The sequence below is a fragment of the Synchiropus splendidus genome, chromosome 1 (assembly GCF_027744825.2).
Source record: "Synchiropus splendidus isolate RoL2022-P1 chromosome 1, RoL_Sspl_1.0, whole genome shotgun sequence".
Classification (NCBI taxonomy): domain Eukaryota; kingdom Metazoa; phylum Chordata; class Actinopteri; order Syngnathiformes; family Callionymidae; genus Synchiropus; species Synchiropus splendidus.
The window spans coordinates 23,778,084-23,802,760 of record NC_071334.1 but is presented as its reverse complement, the minus strand read 5'-3'; the positions used below and the strand labels follow the sequence as shown (position 1 = coordinate 23,802,760).

The following is a 24,677-nucleotide window of genomic DNA, read 5'->3' as shown; positions in this document are numbered from 1 at the left end:
TACGACCACAGCCAGCAGATGCTTTTAAAAAAAAAAAAAAAAATTCAATGTCCGGCACCGCAGCACGTAGCAACCCGACATTGCGTACGACAGTTACGGCCGCACAGTATCCCAGCATCTCTCTCTCACACAGCCATCTACCACTACAGTAGTGCCTATAACCCTCACGTCGGCTATTTTGAATGGCATTCGACTTGCGTCCAATCTGACCTAAGACCGGTTGGTCGGAACCGATCCTGGTCGTAAGTTGGATGTTACTTGTAGAAAGGATTTTAAATGAGGTGTCTTTTTTGTCATCCAGGAATGAGATTTTCTTGTGTGGTCCCATTTTTCTGCCTTTGCGCTTCTGATTTAGTCTGACACAAGGTCTGATAAAGCACATTTCTTTATCATAAAGTAAATGTTAAAGATACCATGAGTCACAGTTTACTCGTTCTCTATATATCCACGAGCAAGATTTGCAATTGCTTCATGACACCAGCCAACAATTAGGATGTGCACACATCAGAAGTTGTCCAGACAGTGATGGAGTTAGGAGGCCTGGTGTGACAAATACATTTTTGGGTGCTTACGTGGGGAGCGCATGGCAACTGAATACACACTAGAATGTAATGCAATGATGTTGTCATATTTCAAGTCTCTATTTCAATGATGTAATTCGATTGCGGTCACTAAAGCAATCTTGTACATCTTTTGCTGAAAGAATACCGTGTCTTTGTCATGCAAACTGTAAAAGAGAAGTCTGTTATTCTTGACATCTTGGCAGATGATATCTTGCATGCGTCTTTCATCGCCACCTGTTCCACGGCTGCAGACAAAAAAAAGAAAACAGCATGAACGGAGAAGAGAAGTACGCATTCTTTAGTCGGAAACACGGCCATTCTAATGAGTTTGTTTCATGCAAAGACAAGAATGTATTTGTGATCCACCACAATCGACCTGCAGAAAACTATAAAAAAAAAAAGGCTGCACAGCACGGAATAGATCACAATGTGAGCAGAGAGCAATTCCCAAACTTCAACTGTTGGGTACAGCATCAGTGGATGTCTTCCAGCTGAAGAACAGAAACTGGATTTATCCTGCCCAACACCAGTCATAGGTGGAGAAGGTCCAAAGAAGCTGGACCGGGCCATATCATGGAGGAAGTGCTTCCTATTTCTGCAGATGACTATCATTTCTCCGTTGACACAGATAAGGATATTTGTTGGCAGATGCAGGAATTTACAGTTAAATCTTTTCAAATGTGCAGAAAAAGACGTACAATTTAAAGTTACAAGGTTTAGTAAAGAGTTACGGGGAGTGTTTGTTTTTATATCAAATATTCAGAAGGAAAATGTTAAAAAGTTGGCATTAAAGTTTATGGCGACTGGATTTAGTTCTTTTGTACGTGTCATCCTGTTACATGTTGTACTTTCTGTTTGCGTGAGCATGTGTGAGAGCAGTGACTAACTGATGCTATTAATGGACTACTTACTTTTTTATTGCTCTAAAAGTATGTAAAGGTGGTCAAACAATGCTACTCTTCTTCTCAATGTTCTCCATCTACAGAAAGACCGTACGGCCCGGATCAAAATAGTTCGGATGATGGAGAGAGGCTCAGAAATTGCAGCTGATGAGGATAAAAACCTCCACTAGAGTGAAATCGTTGGAAAAAACCTAAATGGCTGGAAACACTTAGAAGCAAACTCTCCACCGCTTTCTATCTACAAATAAACTCCAGAGATTTTTCCAAAGTGAACGACTCAGGAGGAGGGGGGTCACAAGGCGGTTGATCTTTAATTTGAATTTCTCATGCTACGTGTACTCAAACCTTTATGATGTCCGAAGGCCTCGCCATGTTTCAAATGACAGATTAGTTGTGGGGACAGAAGGACGGCCGTCAGAATGTCAAGTCCATTAGGAAAATCTTGTTTTCAGGCGCTGAATGAACCATGACATAATACCCGTGACAGACTTCTACACATCACAGGTCTTTTGTCTTATTCACTGACCAGAACACATCAACTTCTCAAATAAGCTACAAGAACATTCCAAGAATTTGTTCTAAACTGCAAAACGCTCAAACATTTTGCAAGATTTTACAATTTTTTTGACTTCCCAGTTACTCGCTTGCCCATCCACTCTCCTCGCAGCCCAGCCCAAATAGTAATGGAAGGGTTCTCGAGACATCGTGATTCAGACATGAACGATTCTGCATCAATGCAATGATGGGACATGACTGATTATTGCTATTATTAATTTGTTTATTTTAATTCAACTTCCTATTCCAAGTACCCCAGTTTTACTGCAGCTGATGGCAACTCCCGAAGCAACAAACTGCATAAGAAAAACAAAGAAAATGGTGGAGGGGCAGCTGATAAAAAAAGCCCCTACTGTGCTGAGAGAGGGCATCCAGACATCTTTTGGATTTTACAAACTAGCTGGAAGTTGACAAGACACATCCTGTGTGTACGATATGTCACATGGAAATAGGCAACTAAAAAAAGAAACCACGTTTCACCCAGAGATGCTAACGTCAGCAGCTGATACTTTCATGAGAATTCAGGATGTAAACTGTTGTAATGAATCGTGATATTGAATTGGATCGAATCGGATAATCACTATCGAATCAAATCTGAGACCAGTGAAGACACCCGGCACTAAGTAGCAAATACTTGTCTCAAAGATGAACCCTCGACAGACTAGTGCATTTGCTGGACTTAAGTCCAGCATCTCTTTTTAACTCAAAATCCTCTAACCCAACCTTAACACACCTACTTACTTTTTTTGTTAGGTTTGGTAAGAAATTGCTTATTTTAATGCCAAAATGATTCCATACTTAAAAATCGAATCAAGTAAAATATCCCATGAGACAGGAGCAGTGGAGTGAGCAGTGACGTTCAGACAGTTCAGAATACAATCAATTCTGCTGAGAGCAGTTTTGATGGTGACAGATAACACATTCAATAGTAATTAAAGGAAATATGATGGTCAATTTATATGGGGGGGGATGTTTAGATCAAGACAAAAATCTGCCCTGAAATACAGGGCTAGGTTTTATACTCATTCGTGTATTGAAGTTAAAACTGGATAGACAGTTGAAGTACCAAAAGCCTATTACAGGAGACCATTTATTCTATATTCTTTATTGACATTCAATGTGGGAGAGAATGTCTTCAAATGTCCCTATAAGGAAAAACAAATGGTTCAAACCAACAGACTTTGTCCTTGAACTGGGTCAGTCATTTCTGGCCTGGTGTTTAATGAACAATGAGACGCTCGGCTATGGAAATGAGCTTCTGCGTGGAACCTTTCAGAAATGTCCAGGGATCTGCTGCCTGCAAACGTAAGTTCTTTGCATTTAGGTTTATTTTTAAGCTTCCGACTGAGTCTGTGTTTCAGTGCCTGACAGCACGGTTTTCCCAAGCATGAGCTGGTTGGCAGGGTTGAAGACATCTTTGACTGAGATTTGGTGGAAGTACAGTTGAAGAAAAGTGACACCAAAGGAAATTGTTATTTATGTTGGCCCCCAAATTTCTGGACGACACTGGGAGTTAAGGTTATTTTTAGCTCTGCTAAATGGTTTCGGCAGAAATATTCTCAAGATTTCGAATGCGGTTGACTGACTTCATGCAAACAGAGATCCTGGCATTCTAAGGGATTGCATAATCCTGCAGGATCGAAAGCAGATATTTAAGAGAACTGGAGCAGAAAGGGGAAGTTTTAGTCAAATTTTTTAACTGAAGAGTCATTTTATTGCCCCCTGATGGTTTTCATAGTTTTCTCTTCCAACCAGCAATCAAATGCCACCAAAATAGTAATTACTAGTGAATTTCAGACAGCTTGATTTTATGAATCCAAGCACTCCGGCACTAAAACGCAATTTATGAACCATTTAAACAATGATTGAAAGTATGTACTTTACAAGTTCTTTTGATGCAGAAATGTGTGAAAGTCATTGGAGATGCAAATTGATTGGATCGGAACGCCAGTCGGCCGCAGAAAAATTCTGGTTTAGACCAGTATCAGGATGAATGTTCATGTTTTTTTTCATCAATAACCAAAATCCTGAGCAAATCCCAGTAAATAAGGTCACCAATCCATGACAGAAAATTATAGACAGGCAACCATTCACACTTATTCTAACCAACAATTTAGACATCAATTCACCTCTCTTTATGACCAGGTGAGGAAATTCTACAGAAGAGAACTTACAGTACAAACAGTGCTCCGCTGTCATATATTTTTCTCTCTTCATTGGCCACATCCGTCAAACTTTGACAATGAAACACAAACACCCTGCTAGGGTGAGATGCAAGTATCATCCGTGTCCTTACTTTGTGTAGACCATCATCAGGAACAACAATAAATGCACCACAGCCTTGCTTTCAGTGTCCAATACATTGCTAGGGTTGTAGGTTAGACATCACCAACCCGCAGAGATGCCTTCAAGCCTCCAACAGCTCCTTGTGATGACAATCATACAGGAGGATAAGGTTGATCACCTTTCTTTACTGGTCTCCCTGGTGGAGATTTCGGTTAAAAAAAAAAGTGGGGATTTGCAGTGAAATTGATGGTGAATGCCTGAAACACCTTTCAGAGCAAACGCTGACTTCTGACAAGTCAGATTTCAAGGAGTCCAGTCATATAATAGAGTTATTATGGCACTGCGTCCATCTCCAGTTGACTTTGGCTTGGACCAGACGCCTTCACAGCATTCGGTTGGGACAGTGTGATCCCAATATCCTCACACAACCAGTTGGATCCCCAACAGACAGCGTGTGTTGAGAATCGTGTTGTGCCCTCGTCTGTATTGATACTGTACATGACTCAACCATGCCTCCTCTGTCCAACATCAAATCATTTTGCTGCTGTCTATGTAGTGCACTTTTCTGTTCATTCAGTTCATCTTCAGTTTGAAGGGGTTGAGGTGTACAAAGCAATAATCCTTAGGGATTCACTGCCAGCTTCTCACTAGGGGGTTTCTCACTTAATGGCTTCACCACCAGACATTGCAGAATGTTTGTATTTTTATTAGGAACAAATAATTTCTTTCTTCTAGAAAATGAAGGAGTCATCACTGCTCTGCTCTCTGGCCTCTTGAGTGTGTGTGTGTGCTCCATTTAAAGTCATGGAGTCAGGACACTGAAACTGAACTTTTGGGAAGGTTGCAGCTCCACTCTTTCCCTCCACCCTGCCAGACCCTAGACCCAAATGCCAGATATTGTCTGTACAATACTACTCCACAGCTATTCTTCCTCTGATGACTCAAATTTCAGTCCTTCCTTCTGATTGGCTGTCGGAGAATGGGTAGTGTCGAACATATTGTGAAAACATTTGCTGTTTTATTGTCGAGTGACAAACAGATCCGGGCCACTGAAACCAGATCCAGGACAGGTCAATGTGACTGTCTCTCTTACAGGTGCAAATATTAGAAGGTGACAACATTTAGTACTCATACGACTGCCAGTACTATTATACTATGTACTTCTGCTATTTCTACTCTTTACAGCTGCTAATGGTGTTTCTTTATCGCTACAACTTCTTCTAATATTGCTACTGCAAACACTGTTACCGCTGCTGCAACTACTGTACTACTTATTTTATTGACACGGACACAAATACTGCCATTTCATCTGCTTCTACTGCTGCCGCAACAGCTGTTACTGCATCTGCTACTGCTTCTAGTGATCAGATGAATGCTGCAACTACTATTATACTTTTATTGAAGCTGTTCATGAAACTTTTTCTGCAATGACCAGTTCTACTGATATCACTTCCTCTGCTAGTGCAACAATGTTACTATTGCTACCGCCACAACTGCTGTTTATATCGCTTCTACTACTTATTTTGATACTGCTATTAGTGCCACATCTATGTTAGAAGAGTTAGAATTTACTATCACTGCTAACGCTACTAGTCATACTACAGTACAGTCACTATTACTGCACCTCCACCTGCTACTGTTGATTCTTATCCTTCCACTCTTACCTTTGCAGGTACCGGTGCCACTACACAACTACTGTCAATCCTCAAGCCGATTGGTCTATCTCCACAACCACTACTGCAGTTACTATTTCTGAGTTTCAACATGTACATTTATCATTATGACTTGTTTTATGTGTTCTGATGCATCAACTACTTCTGTAGCAATAACTGCGCAGAGTATGTCAACTACTACTAGTACTAGATGCTTTGCATTGAGTAACTGATCACATTTGAAATTAATTCCGACCAGCGTTTAAAAGGGTTTATTTCAGAGTCAAGCTCAACTATTTGAAATGAAGAAGTGAATTTAAAAGATGCATGAAAATAATGAATGTTAACAAGCCTGTGAGTACCTGTGAATGAGGGTGTGTGTGTGCGAGAGAGAGAAAGGGAGAGTCCATGTGACACAGCAGGGAGGCGTTAATCTTTAGTTTTTGTGGTTTGACAACAGTGAGGCTCCTTCCAGCAGGTGAGACCTGAGCCACTGTACAACATTGCCTGCTCACAACTCAGGTACGACTCTTCTGACTAATGTTTGCCTTTCTAAACCACTTACTGTTTTACATGAGATCAGAATTCTTTTCTACTTTAAAAGCTTTTTTCATTGGATTAAAATTTGCTTTAGCCTTAATTTATGTTGCGGGTGGTGGATTTATCATCATCCAATAGACGTAATATTGGGGATATACCGTTTCTTTGTATCCAAATATCCAATTTCATTATGACTTTTGTCTTTAGTGGACTTGAAGAAGATAGTTCTCTGAGTTAGAGTGTGCGATGTAGTCCAAGATGAGATAAAAGTTAAACATCTTCAGGTGTCAAAACAAGCTTTTGTGTCACATTAATGCAACAGAAGGTGTTTCAAACAGTTCTATAATACAAACCTCATGCATGTAGAACAGTTTTTACCAGGTGGTATTATAAGTTCTCTGCTGGTAGTACAGTAACTCACACCACTTCTGAATGATAATTAAAAGGGCAGAATTTCTGTCACTTTTTTTTTTTATTAAGCAACATAATTGATGTTTCTGTTGGGCCACACTACCAAAGATTACTGATCACAATTAAGGCCTATGTAACAATTTTCATTTTAAAAAGGCTGATCTGAGGTCGCTGGCAAAGAATACTGGTCCAACTGTAATAAGAGAACCAGAATCTTGACTGTAACAAAGTGCGAGACGCTCTGAAGATTTAGTCGCCGTGATAAGAGTCTCTGCTCCAGTTTCACCTGAACTCAGATGTGGACATTGCTGACACAACAAGTCCAAGTCTGTTTCATAAATACTTAATATTGATCCTTGCAACAAGCAAGCAGCACACGACGAAAGGTCAGCACGTGCCGCGGAAAAACTTGCATATCTCTTTTGAATAAGAAGAAAGTAAATGTAGACAAATCATTATCAAACTGTGCTGCAATATGTTAACAAAGATGAACCAGTAGTATGTTTATAAAAATAGCCAAACTGAGGAGTGGGGAAATTCTTCTGCTAAACCCAAAAATGATCATCATAAAAGCAACAGATTTTAAGTTCCCAATAACAAACAATAAATAAAGAAAAAATTAAGTATTAACAACAAGGACTGAGTTGTTGAGGGTTTCCCAATTCTTCTGGTGATTGTTTTTCTCTTCACATTTCTGCCTCAACTGAACTTATGATGAATCAGAAACAACTGCAATGACTTACTTGTAAGACATGTTCTGGTCCATTGAGGTTTTTGACCAAGCAGCCGTTTAACCTTCAGGACACACAAGTGGAATTTACGTTTAAGGAGTTTTGGCTTCATTTTCAGCTGAAGCTGTGTTTTTTTAAACCTCAACATGGCTGTGCATGACAATTTTTAAATATTTGAAGACATAGGGTTATGTCCTAGAATTTTCCCAGATCTGAAGGTCATTCAAGGCCAAAACCCCGGCCACCCGTGTACACGGTTCTGACCCAGTGAAGCACAGACCGTGTCGCCATGTCATTTGCAGCAAGTGAGCGTGTAATGGGCTTGTAAGTGAGCAGACAGGAAGTTGTTTCCAGAGTCGGATCACTCAGAACACGAATGTTGACCAATGTCAAAGTAGTTCAGGAGGAGGCCTGTGGTTTTAAATGTCAGTAGGTGTTTTGTACCCAGGTGGATGTTTCCAGTGAAAATCTTATAAATGGTGACTCAGCAGATGGTGCTCAAACAGTTCATTTATGATGTCAAACTGTAGATGAAACAAAACAATGGTTGTTATTATTTCTTTTTAATTAATTAATTAATTTAATTTGATTAAAGAGAGGCCAGAGTCTTTAAACTAGTGTGCCAACTACTACTACCTCACAGGATGAACAAATTTATAAAAATAATACATCAAGTTTCTGTGAAGGTTTGAAGATACACACCAGAATTAAAACTTTTCCAGCACTTAAAGCTTTTGCATTTGCGTTTTACTGTATGTGAAGGGAATCTTCCATACGGACAGTCTCGCTGTCAATGACCTGAGTCTGATCACCATGGTTCTGGGAGCAGAGAACTGCTCTGGTGGTTTGGCTGTGACTGACGCTTCCTCTCATCTGCACTGAAACAATTCCAGCTTCCACATTTGTTTTTCCTCCCTGAGTCTCTGAGACTGGAACGGTCCAGTTCAACTTCCATTATTGGACCTGAGAGAATTGTCAGAACTCCACCCAAATTCAAAAAAGAGCTTCTGATCTGGAGGGGGACCAAAGATTCTTATGGAACAGTTGCAGTTTTTGTTTAATAGCTACCTGGACCTTCCAGGAGAAAGATTCCCACCAAATTATTCTTTCAGAATACTAAAGTAGTTCCAGGACTACTTTTATGTTCCATTTTAAAAAATCATGAATGTACCAAATTCACTTTTGTTATCTCTTTAAAATCTTTTTCTCATGTTAATGTTATTGACTTCATCAACAATAAGATTACGGCAATTTCTTTGACAAAATGTTCTCCATTTTTTTTCATCTGATAATTGTACTATTTTAGCGTATTTGTGTTATTCATCTTGGGTTTTGGTTTTATTTTATTCTTTAATTAGCCTTTGAAATGACAATTTTGTTGTTGATGTACTCATCTCATTAATCTTAAAATAACCACTGTTAAAGCAAAATTATTCTGAATTAGTCATCTCAGGCTGCGTCATAGCAGCTGGGGAAAAACACCATGAAGACTGGGAACAATGAGTGGACTGGAACTTTTAAGGAATTAATTGTCGGAACTTTGGATCATTTGAAGGAGCATAATAATCTTGCTATGGTGGGATTATGTGATTTTTCTTTCTAATGTAATACAAGTGGGCATTTTTTAAACATACTGACAAAGCCATTGGGCTCATTGGTTCCATCTATGGAGGATTATATTGGCCGGTGTTCGTTGGCCATTAAAGTTTGGCTTTTGTTTAAAGTTTAAAGTTTTTGTTTAGGATTCTTAAACTATTTATAGGTTTCAATCTTTCAAGCCTTGCTCTTGATTTAGTGGTGGGCAAATGTTCAAAATTTCACTCATATGGAGACCAAGCAGTGAGTGATAAATGTGACAAAAGGCTCATTGGGGGCCGAATGAAGAGATATTTAAAGGTTTAACTTCAGTTACCTGGTGACTGAGCGATGCATGATAATAACTACGTAGTAAAAACACAGTCGTTCCAAAAAAATAATTTTCAAAGGTGTGTTTGTTCCTTCCAGATTGAAGACGATGCCTAACCAATATCAGTCCGTCCAAATAGCCGACGTGAAGATGGCAAATGGACCTGAGCAGAAGAGGCACCGCTACATCCGAAAAGAAGGGCACTGTAATGTGGTTTTCCGGCATGTTCCTGAAGAATGGCTGCTGTTTGTGACCGACATCTTCACCACACTGGTGGAAATTCGCTGGAGGGTGATGTTTCTCATCTTTGCTCTGTCATACATCCTCTCCTGGCTCTTCTTCGGAATCCTCTTCTGGGTCATAGCGCTGGCTCACGGGGATCTCCAGGACCTTAAAAATGAACCGTGTGTGTACGAAGTCCGTAGCTTCACTGCTGCCTTTCTTTTCTCACTGGAGACTCAGACTACAATTGGGTACGGCTTCAGAGGCATGTCGGAGAACTGCATGGTTGCCATCATCATCGTCACCATCCAAGACGTCATCAGCTGTTTCATCGACACGTTTGTCATCGGCATTGTTGTGGCTAAAATGGCATCAGCCAGGAAAAGGGCGCAGACAATCGGCTTCAGCAACTGTGCTGTCATCAACCTTCGAGACAGTCACCTGACGCTCTCCTGGAGGGTCGGCGACTTCCGTCGGAATCACCTGGTGGAAGGAACCGCTCGAGCTCAGATTGTGCGTTCCACCGTCTACGCCAGCGGGAAACTCGACGTTACCTATGAAGACTTGTTAATCCAGCAGAGTGAAATTGTCCTGGTGACCCCGATTACTATCTGTCACCGGATTGAACATGGCAGCCCATTATACCACATGAGCCTGGCAGACTTGCGAAAGTCCGACTTTGAGCTCGTGGTTTCATTCACGTACACGGATGACTCCACAGGAATGTTGCACCAGACCCGCACCTCCTATTCTCCGGCTGAGATCCTGTGGGGTCAGCTATTTCAAGAGATGATCCGGGTCAGTAGGAGGCACTACCGAGTTGACTATAACCTGTTCAACCAGACAGCAAAGGTCCTGGTGCCAGAGGTCAGTGCGGAGGAGTATGAACGTAAGAAGCTACTTCAGCCGTCACCCAGACATTCACCCAGACATTCACCCAGAACCTCGCCAAGGCACTCACCCCGACCCTCACCCCGACACTCACCAAGGTCCCCACGCACAGATCCACACCTGAAGCCACCAACTGTGACCGTAGAACTGGTCAACGACACTGACGCCAATGCAACGTCATCTGAAGCGGATCAGTCAAAAAACAAGTTGACTTTGCCTGAGAATCCAACTAAGCCTGAAATGTAAGACATTACATGTCCTCCACTGTCAAAGGTTTATTGTTGCAGCTTCAGGACTGGAGTTCGGTTTTCAGCGTCAACATGTGAGGAGTAGGATCACCTGATCCACACTGAGGGAGGGACCAGAGGCCAGTCCACCGGGACCAATTCAGAGGTCGTCAGTGAGTACAGTCGATGCTGGGCTTCAAACTGAACAGAGAAACTACATGCTCAGCACACGGATCCCCCTTTATATAGAAATGTTAATCACGTGACCTTTCTTATCGATCTCTTTAGCGTCTTTATTGATACCTGACTATGATTTGGTCCCAAACTAGAGATGCGTTTTAGAAAAAAACGGGTGTATTTGCTGTAATTTCAATTATGAAACGTTACCATGATGTTTCTTTCAAAGTTTATATGAAAACCTCCTTATTTATATTGCCATAAATATTGTATTTGCTGTATATAATAATAGTAACAATAATAAATACACTTTCTTAAATGGATGATACATCAATATGTGGTTTTATTTTTTGTTGAAATGACAATTCCTGCCAATAAAAAGGTACTTATTTCCCCTGTGCTCTGTGTTAACCCACCTCCAGGTACTGTTCTTAGTGTATGTTATTACTAGGTTCCTTGCTTAACCAAAGACACATACATTGCTTTGTGTTGGGGCTTAATTGACAAGTTTTAAGTGGGAAGCTAAAAACTATCTATAGATGTTTACATACTTCCGTTTTCTAGGGCTGTACTGTACAGCCACCTTCCTTCTCCACAGGGTGGCGCTCGGCAGCAGCTGCCTGCATGTGTCCTGATTCTGGATGCGGGAAATCGTGCGTGGAAAACAAACACGGGTGGGTCGAGGGCTCAGGTGACTAAATGCACTCCTAAAATAAGCCGCAGTTTAAAATAGATGCAGGAAAAAAAATAACTTTGAGAGTTGGAAGAATGAACCCACTCTAAATTTATCAAAGTCAAACTTCCAGTCGATTGCCTCCGACAGTGTGAAAAGTGAGTCATTGTTTCCACACACTCATTTTTCCATTTGAACCATTAAAACTTTATTAAAAATCACTGCCATTAACAGCAGATTCCTATATTTACCAAAATGCTGAAATGGGGTCAAACTGTAACCATGCCCTTAATTATACTATACAGCACTTATATACTCATAATAAATTCATTTTATTTTATTGAAGATTTGTATGCATTATAATTGTTGTCGAGAATGTTTGTATTTGTAGTTTGCAGTGGTCAACACATCTCGAATCAACGAAATAAATATATAAATAAATAAAATAAACGTAAAGCGAGGGGATTACTATGCATCAAAATATCCAACGTCCAGCTGGTGTTGTCCTCAGCCGTGGACAGGTATGTATAATAGTACAAATAATACACAAGTGCCACTACCAATAATAATAGTAATAGTTAATATTATTACTGTATTATAGTCGTAATAATAGTAATAATAGTAGTTATAAGGTTGATGAGAAAAGTGCAATTTCTCTAGAGGAAAAAAAAGTTTTAAGTTGAAGAATTAACGCTAGAAGAATTATTGTTGTTATTGCTGAGACTGTACATCATAGTCACGCAAACCCACGCGCCCCTGCTCTCCTCTCATTGGCTGCCTGCTGCGCGAGCGGCGGGACTTCGCCGGTGCAGCTCTTTTAAGTAAAGGCAAAGGGGCTCGCGCCTTAGCACTAGAGCGAGATCCGGCATGTGAGTGCGGTTCGTCGAGCCTGGAGCTTCCGGTGTCACTGATGCCACGGTCCTGCTCGGCCAGAAGCAGAGCCAGCTACGACCTTTTCCACGAGCTGGGACTCGCTCTCAGGTGGTCCGGGACAGCGAAGCTTGGACATGGTGGGCGATTCAAAGCTTTGATGTCTGGATTATATTCACCGAACTGAGCCAAATACACACAGCCATAGGTACTGGAAATTCACACACACACTCACACACGCAAACATGTGTTTTTCATTTCTTTCTTACTTTCATTTGACAGTATCTTTTCAATTCCGGAGGTGGTGCGCGTGTGCTCACATGTGTCTGTTATCACCTGTCACCATTTGTCGATGGAATGTGATTCACTACAGACAACCCCTGTTACAAAGCCTCACACTTGTTAAGGGGTGCTCCACCAACTATTATGTAAACTCATAAACTATAGTCTGACCTTAGTGCGATTGCATTATGGTTTATTTGCAGTAGTTTCGCACTTGTACTGTGTTACTGTCTGCTATTTTATGGGCTCCAAACAATACCTTAAAACGGTTGAACAGTCGAGGTATGTATGTTCATCCAGCAGTAAAGAATCCTTTCATTTATCGTGTATACTTCACAAGGAATCTCACATACTAATGAAAAAATACTGATAAATGACTGGTCCAAACTATAAGGCTTCTCTGAAAAATTATTAAAATACTAAAGGAATAACATTGTTGGTGTACACATAAAATTTTAAAAACCAGCCATGTTTGTTACTGTTATCAAAGTCGTAGTTTACTTTGAGAATATGAAATTCCCTCTATACTCACTGCTACTTTATTCTATCATCCTTTATACTATCATGCTCTTTCTATTGTATGCTGTTTATGAGAGTGAAACTGTCATGATGTCATCAGCAAATGAAAAGATAGGAATCAATTTTATCGATAGTCCTGCGCTCGATTCAACACCTCTTGAACTCAAAAGCAGAATAACACTATTGAGGCACAGGTTGCTATGAAGCAACCCCAATGGTGCCGTGAATCCTCGCAGGACTCAACCATCATGGCAACCGAGAGCCCAAATCCCAAGAGCGGCAGCGAGTTGGATCATGAGATCGTCATCTCACCCTGGTTGATGTACTTTGAAATTGAAGCAGTGAAAGAACATGTAGCCCGTGTTCGAAAATACATTTGTGTGGCGAGCAAGTGTGCAAAAGCCGAGACACTTAGATTGTTGGCCCCCGTCAAGTTTATGTTGTATCCCACTGTTTGGCTATCAGTTAGCAAAATGACTGACAAAAACATGCATGGATTTCAAAGTATGTTTCAGGAAATGTTGGCAATGAAACAGGGTTACATTTTGGTGATGTTCCGGGACGTTAATCCTGGAGCCTCAGTTATCCGCTGTTGTCACACGATGGGACAGGTTACGTGAGCAACTGACTTGCAAACATGTCTCTATCTTGATAGAAATAGGAGTGTATTTTTACTAATTCTCTTCTCGACCGTTCTCCAGTAATAGGCTTGTTTTTCGGACATTCATCCAAATTTTTTTTTTTCAGTTCTCGGCCACACACCTTAAACCATAAAATTCTGTTGAAAGAACATTTATTAGCTTTATCATTGTAATCTGACATCTCTTATGTCAAGGTCCTCTGTAAACAGCATAATGTTTTTACTTTTAATTGTAAATACAGCTCAAGTTGGTTCATGATGAACATAATGTAGAAAGAAGAAATAGCGTTTTCAGCACTAATGTCAGACGTCAATTAAACAAACCAAACGGTTCATGAGATTCCTGCTGAACACTGGGACCCACAACCCGGCAAGAAACTGTGAGCGCAGCCAAGAAAAACAGTGTTAAAAGTGGGAAATAACCTGCGATGACTGGACGGCCTCAGAGTGACAGCTGAAATGATCTGAGTTAAACATCAGTGTCGTTGATTGTCATAACTATATGAGATATTGTTGGCACAGCTGGCCCCTCCAGACCTTTAGAAGCATTTTCTCAGACTGTGAAGAGAGCATGTTGAAAGTTTTGCTTTTAGAAAAGTAATGGTTACTCCTGTGTTTTTTGCAGACGGTGATGAGCGAGAACTAAGACATTCTTCTACCTGCTGCTCCAGATCCAGACTGAAGCTCTTTGGGCTTCTTCAGACCACACTTTTTTTTCCCCTAGTTTGTTCCGGGAGCATTTTAAAACTGTTTCTCCAACGCTTTTTCCAGAAACTTAGACTGTTTCCTAAAGCAGACGTAGCTCGGCCATCCCCGACTGAGGTGATGGGAAGTGTGCGAGCTAGCCGCTACAGCATTGTGTCATCAGAGGAGGACGGCATGAAGCTCGCCACCATGGCAGTTCCTAATGGTTATGGCAACGGCAAGAGCAAGGTGCACACCCGCCACCAACCCCAAAGCCGCTTTGTGAAGAAAGATGGCCACTGCAATGTTCAGTTTGTGAACGTAAGCGAGAAAGGCCAGAGGTATTTAGCGGACATCTTTACGACCTGCGTGGACATCCGCTGGAGGTACATGTTCCTCATTTTCTGCCTAGCCTTTCTCCTGTCCTGGTTATTTTTTGGCTGTTTCTTCTGGCTGGTGGCCATTTTCCACGGTGACCTGGAGAACAATGGAAAGAAGTGTGTTTCCAATGTGAGCAGCTTTACTGCAGCTTTTCTCTTCTCCATTGAGACTCAGACCACCATTGGCTACGGCTACAGATATGTGACCGACGAATGCCCCGCTGCAGTCTTCATGGTGGTCTTCCAAAGCATAGTGGGTTGCATTATTGATGCCTTCATCATTGGTGCTGTCATGGCAAAGATGGCAAAGCCCAAGAAGCGAAATGAGACTTTGGTATTTAGCCACAATGCCACAGTGGCCATGAGGGACAACAAGCTTTGCTTGATGTGGCGGGTAGGCAACTTAAGAAAAAGCCATTTGGTGGAAGCACATGTGCGGGCTCAACTCCTGAAGTCACGGATGACACCAGAGGGGGAGTATATCCCTCTGGACCAGATGGACATTGACGTGGGCTTTGATAGTGGGGTAGACCGCATCTTCCTGGTCTCCCCCATTACGATTGTCCATGTGATCAATGAGGAGAGTCCCTTCTATGACATGAGCAAGCAAGACCTGGAGAACTCTGAGTTTGAAATTGTGGTGATCCTGGAGGGCATGGTGGAGGCCACCGCCATGACCACGCAGTGCCGGAGCTCCTATGTGGCTGGAGAGATCCTCTGGGGGCAGCGCTTTGAGCCAGTGCTCTTTGAGGAGAAAAACTACTACAAGGTGGACTACTCCCGCTTCCACAAGACTTATGAGGTGCCGAGCACACCTCTGTGCAGCGCCAGAGATCTGGCTGAAAAAAAATACATCCTTTCAAACTCCAACTCCTTCTGCTACGAAAACGAGTTGGCTCTCGAGAGCAGAGAGGACACCGATGAAGGCAACGGTGGCAGCGTCGGGCCGGACGGAACCCAGACAGACAATATCTCAGAGAATGAGCAAAGCCAAGGCCCAGTGCCACCAGAGCCCCGCACTCTGAGACGAGAGTCTGAAATATGACTGAGACCTTCAAGGTCAAGAATCACTTTAGCGGTCCTGATGGAGCCTGGTCGGGCCAGAGGACCAGCCAACGGTACTGCTGTTACAGCGGCAGAAAAAGTTTTCAGACACCCTTAAAATTTGGCACAATCTCAAGTAATATCTTGAAAAACAAATTTTGTCTTTCAAAAGGTGCATCTGCATTATACACAGACAAATAAATATAACTATATAACTATGAACAAAAAAGACATCATCACATTAATATTGAGGAGAATGGGGTGTCGGAAAACTTTTATCCACCGCTGTAGACTGTCCAGACTTTGAGAGACAGCACCAATGACTGAAACACGAAGCTGAAGTCGTGATGGGACGCTTTAATGCTAATATCCTGCCTTGACTCAGTTTCTCTGTCCACCAAGAAACTGTTATGAAACAAATCTGCTGATTTTTGGCAAATAGTCTGGAACAAAGGTACAACAGGACAATTTGTTCACGAGCTGGCCTCACTCAGACATTGATTTTTGCTGGTCTGAAGGATTCGACAACTGGTGAAATGTCAAGGACAGAAATGTTCTCGTTTATCTGCAAATAACAAATAATTGTCTATCGACCAAAACCCTCGAATGTTTTGCATAAGATCTAAACAGTCGGAGCTCTGCACAATTCCTAGTCATTTTCATCTTCATAAGTCCTTGAAAGAAATGTGAGGAAACAATTGTCTCGGTAATCTTCCAACCTTTTGCGCATCACTTTGTTACAGTACAACAAGACCACTACGCTGTTTTGTTTTTTTTGCATATTCGGAAGATTTTCAGCAGTAAAAACCAAGATTGTTGGAACGTGAGAATGTATGTTCTTAAAAGTGCTGCTAACATGTTGCCTTTAACTTTGATGAATGATTTGAAAAAAGCCAGAGTTCTATTATCATAGTTTGAACGGCGCCTGGTGATTTGGTACCTAATAGGGGACTGACATGGTTTTGTTTTTAATGAGTGCGAACACTATGTTGTAAGGAAAGTCTTTACACACCTTTTTACGTTCATGACATTTGAGTGAGAGACGACTCAACATCAAATATTTTCCTGCAACGTCTTGCGACTTGTTGCATTAATAAACATTAGTTTGGGGCTTGTCACATTTGGAGTCTGTTCACCTCAGCAATTTGGTTTTAATTTTTAAAAAATACATCAACCAATGCCATCTACATTTGTCCGAAAAACTGTCCCAGCATCTCTATTTTTTGTTGTTCTCTCGAGCCCCCCCATCAGAAAGTTAGCTTTTTCAACCTTGGTATACTGTAGCATCCATCTGCATGCTTGTCTTCCTCTTCTTCTCGTACTGTACCTGGTAATTCCATCTGCATCCTTGTCTAACATCACCTCCCCATGTGACCAGGTGAATCTGGCCTCCCAAACTTTGTCTATGTACTGTACTTCTATGAATAACCGTGTTCACAGAAGTAGATAAAGGAAATAAATGAATAGGTGAAGACCCTCTTGATGCCCAAATAACAATGTCCTTTAGCAAACCTACTTAACAGTAGTCATAAAAAATGGCCTCCATGTCCATCTCTATGTTTCACCTGAAATAATCACTCTGATTTATCTTCTACATTTTGTCCCAACTTCTTACCTGGATTGTTACAATCTCAGCATCTTTACACCTGAAACTCCTGAAACATTTGATTTCTCACAAAAGCTTTTGCTAGGTTTTTGTTTTTTTAACCACCAACTATGGGCGATTAAGAAAGTCCTGTTTTATTGTAATATTGTCAGCAAGAGGGTTTTAATATGAAATGTCCCATGTCCATACGACTCCTCCAATAAAGCTTGAACAGTCACAAAGAAAGTAACTTCTTCATAACTTGTGCAGAAACCAGTGTTGTGTCTGGACCAGAACATATTTGGTGTGTAAATTCTTTGTTGCAAATATTCGCTCTCAGTCTTCCAAGTGTTTGACGGAATGTATAAATGTTTTTTACAGCTGTTAATATTATTGTACATGATTGTTTTTCAATAAAAAGTCAACCAATGATCAAAAGTGCTTTTTGGCAAATATTGGAATGTTTGTTTAAAAGAGTTGGGGAAAAAATATATTATGCAAATAACCAAGTTTATAAATTTTGTAAGTTAAGGAATAACAAAAAAATAATAGAGGTTTCAGCTAACCTTCACAGTTTTACTTCAGCTATAGAAAAATCACACACAATAAAGATTGTCAGTTGATCCCATCAAATATTAACTTATTCAATTTGATTTTGAATTTGGTACGAGAATATTCAACAGAATTCAATAGTTATGACTCGGGCCAACTGGATCATACGGAAGAGGATTAGGATCAGTGAAGAAAAAAAAAAAGGCAGAGTTCTTGACTTTAATCTGAGAATTCTGCCTTTTAAGTGAGAATTGTGACTTTTTTCCCTGACTTTAAAGTGAGAATCTCAGAATTCTAACTTTGTGACGTTGGGCAATGAATTGTGGGGTGTGAAATGTCAGACTGCTGTTTAAAGTCAGAAAAAAGTCAGAATTCTCACTTTAAAGTCAGAATTCTGCCATTTTTTTTCTTCACTGGCCCTAACCCGCTTTCATAGGATCACGTGTGGAAGATTTATATCAATAGCTGGTCAACATGTCATCAACATGTCTTAGCAGATCATCGGAAAATGAAAGTCAGAAAGTTCATGACTGCAGATTCACCAGGTGTTTGTTACGGATCATGAGCAATTCCATCAGATTGTTTGAAGTGAATCCTGCAATAACTAGTAGCAATCTCAACGATAAGACATCTAAAAACACGAAACAAACATGAATCTCCTCGCACTCATATGTCAACAGGCATGAGCACTGATGCATATGCACACACACCAAAAAAAACCACCATTGCAGTGTCATAAAACACACAGGCATCATCACACACCTACACAGTCACGGCCCAAGTAAAAAGCTCAGGGAAGTCCTGAAAATAAACACAAATGTTTTCCCTCCTCACCAGTTGTTGATATTTCCTAAAATGTTAGAATTTTTTTTTTTTCTTTTTTTAATTTTTATGTACTGTTTCTGCTGAGGCGGGAAAAGCAGGGGTCACATGCTGCTAGGGAGGAAGTGTAGCTGTGGGACACAATACAAGTGTATGCACTGTAAACATACACACACACACAATCGGGGAATCTGAGGTTATAAGTTTCACAGCTTTGATTATTTCTCTTCGTCACTCACAAACAAGTGAACAGCAACAACAATGGAGTTTGAGTAGAACCTGCTGGGAACCCACCGGACCCAGATCTGGTTCAGACCTGTGATCCTCGCTAAGGTCTTCCTGCTTCACATGGACCACCGCCTCATCCAGACCCCGATAGAGAGATGAAAGAGCAGTCAGGTCACTGGCCCCACGTAGCTTCTCCTTCTTCACTGCGCTAAATATGTTGCGCTACATTTTATATTTGTGCACACAAGCTGGTCTAAATCTACCTGGAAAATGTTGTAAATACATCTCATTGAAAATATGCAGTTAGGTTTTTCACTTTACACGGATGAAAGAGACTGAATTAGATTGCAGTGAAAAAAAATACTTGACCATAGAAACGACAACTAAACTACAATAACTAAAATTTGATCTTTCCCATCAAATGGGATAAACTTACCTTAAACCCTTATTAAAGCTCTAATCATTTGACTAATTTTCTAAATGGAGTTGCATGGGGGAATCACAGAAAGCTCTTTTGCCCCTGATGGAAACAGAAATGACTGCACCTTCTCCCGCTGGGGTAATTCTGTTTGTTCAAACATCCTCATCGCAGTGAGGTTCTTTGCAGTAACCATATTCGAGATGTGCAAATTCCACTGACCTGGAGGAACAGTGTTGCAGTGCTACCGGCCCTCTGTGCATATATTGAGGCAACAGACCCAAACCAGCCTGAACAACACTCTACACTGTTTCTCAAAATGTGGAGTGACTTTGCTGGGGTCTGGACTGGCATAAGAGAGAACTGGCACAAGGCTTAGCTACAGAATCCTCCAGAGCAGGGAAATAGCTGCTCCTGCTTCACCTATAAAGAAGCTAGGGCAGGGATTTGTTAGGGACAAGTTGGAGAGATGCTGTCTTCTTACGACTCAGGAGTGTCTGAGAATTCCTCTGTGAAGAAGACAGCAGTCCCAGATACCTCCTGAAGTAGATCAGAAGTTGTAAATTTACAGTGCAAAGTCATTGAAATTTAACTTGGATTTTTTTTTGCCGATTATTGACTGACTTGATTTGCTACTGCAGCAGTGCAAGATGGGATATATGGGTCCTCACTCACAAGTGATATGGAAAATGAAACACCTTCTGTCATTCAAACAGTGTTGAATGGAATTTTACAGATTCTGACTCTGGAATCCGCATTTACGATAAAAGCTCCAGAGTCAAAGCGAGTTTGTCCAACAAAATTCCAAACATGATCCATCTATTGTCTTCTGCTGAACCCTGCCAGAATGTCCACTTGGCATAAAACGCCTGAGAATGCGAGACATGTGTGTCATTTGACCTTTTGTGGATAACAACAGCACAAACTGAATGGAAGGCTGTGGTTCTGCTTGGATTTTCCCTCGAACCAACATGGCCTATGAGGTTGCAGCTGCTTGGTTATCGAAATCCATGACTGAAACACGCTGTTAATTGAATCTGTTCATAAATCAGGCGATCATCTGAATGGCAAAGTGGACCAGAGCTAACTTTATATCCTGGTACTAAAAACCAGCTGTTAAAGGTAGGGTCCGTGATCTGTCTCAAAATACATAAAAAACAATTGACTTGAATTTCCCTCAGACTCTCCATAGAAGTCGTGCCTCCAGAGCTCTGCATCATTGGTTTGTTAACATTTTCTCATGGTTATTACAGTGTGACTGAAACATCAGCGAGGGGAGGGGAAAGGTCGGGATGAGTCACATTTAAATTTGATAGACATATCTCCATACAATCATTTCAAATGGGTGGGTGTTTTTATAGAGTTGCACATTCCACAAGTGACTTGAATTTCTTTATATCATTATGAAATTATTCAATGATGAAAACAAAAATAGTCATGCCTACTGCACCTTTATGGATTGCAAATGGATCACACCAGAACAGGCTTAGCAACTGGAAGCTCTGGAAAAATATTATTAACCTACATTAATTTCAATATTCCCTGGGAAGGCCCAATACAAGTCCTGGATGGTATGTCACCCGAAATGCTCGATCGTGGCGCAGACTCGAGCCATAATCTTGATATGGTGTCTCATACGTTAGCTCCAACTATTTATCCCGTCCAGTGTTTGGGCCCTAAATCTGGTGTGCTACTCTGGACAGGATGCAGCAGCTGAGCGGCTAAATCATGTTGCATAATGTCTGATGGTTGCAGGTCTGCAGAAGCTGCGGGTGTCTTGGCTCCAGACCCATCCATCATAACTGTGGCCATAGCAGGAATGTAGCAGTCAGTCATATTTGAATGTGTGAGGACAATGGCCTCAGGGATAAACATCTCTGGAAACAGGTGCTGGTCCAGAGCTGCAGGTCCTCCTCTCACCTCACTGCTCCTTGTGTCGTCATGGTGACTGAGGCTGGAGTCTTTAACAACAGAGCATGTCAGCTGTTGCTCCTCAGTCCCAGCAGACCAAAGAGAGACTAGGAGATCAGACTAAAACCAGAAGGGAAGGTCTGACCAGAGTCTTCTGGCCAAATGAGATGCAGCCCCCTGATCCAGTGATAAACCAGAATGAATCTAAAATCTCCACCTCAGGACACAGACGATTCTCATGTTCCTTTGTCTGCAATGTTGGCTGCGTTGAAAACATAACTTGTTTACTAACTGAATTACTTGATGTATAATTAGGTTTGCAGGGAAAGCAACTATTAAATTCAGTATTTCATAGAGAGGTATCAGCGCTTATGACTTTTAATATTTCTAGCTCTGCAACACTGACTCTCCACGTCACTTCTACTTGTTTATATGGGGTGATGAAGCTTCGTGAAGCTTTGGTCTGGCACATTGGTTGATGCTTCACAGAGTGCTTCATTAGCTCTATGGTACCGCCAAGTGGACATTTACTGAAGTATGGGAGGCTGTTGTAGCCAAAAATCCTGACTGTTCACTGGCACCCCGGAGCGACCTGTCATGGTTTAGCTAGATATGCTGACAGCCTGTGAGCCAGCTCGCAGTCTGAAAACTCTTCAGACCGCTCTTTTAGGTGTTGGAAAATCAAAGCTGAAATCAAAGGGGATCTAGCAAATTCTGTCAGAGCACCTGGACTATGGAACAGCCTGCCTGAGGAAATAAGACTGGTTGTGCCTTCTTGTAAAGCACTTTTAAAAACACATTTTTACAGATTGGCTTTTATGTGCTTCTCTTACTGGCTTTGTCATTTACATCTGTGCACTTACCTTGTTGTGTTAAAAGGTGTTTCTCATAAATAAAGATGTATAATAACAACAATAAAACTATTATTATTATTATTATTATTATTATTATTATTATTATACATCTATATTTTCGAAAAACGCCTTTTAGACACATAAAGATGTATAATAATAATAATAGTAATATTATTGTTGTTATATTATTATTATTATTATCATATATTGTTATTATTGTTATTATATTATTATACATATTTATTTATGAAAAACGCCTTTTAGACATAACAAGGTAAGTGTCATGATTTGCTTTTATTTTGTATTAGTAAGTACAAGATGTAAAGTAAAACAACAACAACAATAATCATAATAATAATCGTTTATTCTTCTTCTTCTTCTTATTATTATTATTAATAAGACACACATGAAGATTTTTCATCTGAAATTTACTATTGTTTGCCAAAACAGTTTTCGGAGCCTATTATCGGGACCATTTTACCCCAGACATAAGGTTCTCTTTATCGGATAAGTTGAAAGAGAGGACTTGTTGCTTCTATGTTCAATGTGGGAAATAAATGTATTCGATCGATGTGGGGAATTCAAAACCCATAATGTATGAGGGAGAGCTTAGTTAGAGTAAACCCTTCACTGAAATCGGTAAGCGTCGGTGGTAGCCTGTGCTTCACAGCTCAGCAGCTGCTGTTTAAAAAGAAAAAATCCCGTAGCAGTCAAGTCTGGACTTTTCCCAGCTAAACCTTCCCGGCAAGGGGCAGAGGGGATTCTGGATAGAGCCAGGCAACGGGATGATGCTGATGATAATGAAGTCGGGGAAAAAACGTGATGTCCAATGTCCTGCTGAAGACTTCACAATAACAAGTTGCTGGTGATTAATGCTGACAAGCTCTGCTTTTTATGGACACTAATGGCCGTGCATCCATGTGTGCGCGTTCATCCAGTGGTCTGCAGACTTGCATGGCAGCACTCTGGTTTCCATAGCAGTGAGTGTCAGTAAACAAGCGAGTCTTGATTAGCTCTTAATTTAATGATGCTAGATGTTGATTTTGTTCAATGAAGTTGATTTTATTTCTGTTTTGTTTTCTATGCATGGATTGATGGCATTTATTTGTTTGTTTTGTTGTTTGCTTGTTTTTTTTTTTTTTTTAACTTTTTGCATTCTTTCACTGACTCCCTTCATTGGCTCAGAGGGAGCCTTTGCATTCTTTTTGGGGTGAAGGCAGTTGGACAATAAATAGTAAATTTGTTTCTGAATCCATTTGGATGAGATGCTTTTGTCACCTTCATGTTAATAAACATCAACATACTGTTATTGCATTTTTGTATGGTATTAATTTGGATTAAACATTGTTGATGAAACACAATAATAAGGCAAAATTATTTACGGAGTCAGCGATTATTACGCTAAGTTCATTATGTTTGTGTAGAGCTATTTCACTTCCGTTCTGTTATTATTTGGTGAGCTCCTCAAGAGTGTTCTGCTCATTGGAGTGATGGAACCTAAATATTTTCCTTCGCTGCTTTCCAGGAGACACCTGCTTTCTCCTGCAGTTTGAGTGCTTGCAACGCTGCCTGAGGAAATAACAGGTTTCAAATTCGTCTCCAGATGAAAGGAAGAAACTGAGAAACATCCGGGAAGCTGCAAACAAAGATGACCTTTGATGTAACCCGGCAGTCCCACAATCTGTCATAAATATCACGACTCTGGGTAACAAACTCAAACTACACAAAGTCCCCACTGGGACTAATGAAGGATAGCTAACATCTAACGTCAGGCCGAGTGAACTGGACTAGACTTTTATGTTAGATGTATTTATAAAGTCGTGTTTTTTTTCTCCACAATTCTTCAGAATTGTTATTTAAATGATACCGAAAGTCTGGTGAAAATGTTAGATCATGTTTCATGCATGGCTCAAGGCCATTCTCTTGAAGATAACTTGATTCAGACGTTTTAATGTAGCACAGGGATTTATTGCTGACTCATGGAAACGTGGCAAGAGACGATGGCAGGAAGTGCTGCCCATGAGTACCCACAATATTAAAAACTCACATCACGAGAGGTCAAGATTTATTTTGGGGTATCTTGTTGCGGCAGTGTCGAGTTTCTGGGCAGTTGTCCGGATTTTCACTCATGCTCCTCTGGAATCTAACCAGA

General features: G+C 40.8%; 2 protein-coding genes across 2 annotated transcripts; both read left to right on the top strand.

Moving 5' to 3' along the window:
- The first annotated feature begins 6,412 nt into the window (after positions 1-6,412).
- kcnj16a (potassium inwardly rectifying channel subfamily J member 16a) lies at positions 6,413-11,386 on the top strand. The gene is made up of 2 exons (XM_053872005.1): positions 6,413-6,480; positions 9,645-11,386. Exon 2 carries the CDS (start codon positions 9,655-9,657, stop codon positions 10,903-10,905), a length of 1,251 nt encoding a protein of 416 aa, XP_053727980.1. The 5' UTR covers positions 6,413-6,480; positions 9,645-9,654; the 3' UTR covers positions 10,906-11,386.
- Positions 11,387-12,596: 1,210 nt separating this feature from the next.
- On the top strand, positions 12,597-18,160 carry kcnj2a (potassium inwardly rectifying channel subfamily J member 2a). Its single transcript, XM_053871976.1, has 2 exons — positions 12,597-12,814; positions 14,673-18,160. Exon 2 carries the CDS (start codon positions 14,873-14,875, stop codon positions 16,154-16,156), a length of 1,284 nt encoding a protein of 427 aa, XP_053727951.1. The 5' UTR covers positions 12,597-12,814; positions 14,673-14,872; the 3' UTR covers positions 16,157-18,160.
- The last annotated feature ends 6,517 nt before the right edge of the window (positions 18,161-24,677 follow it).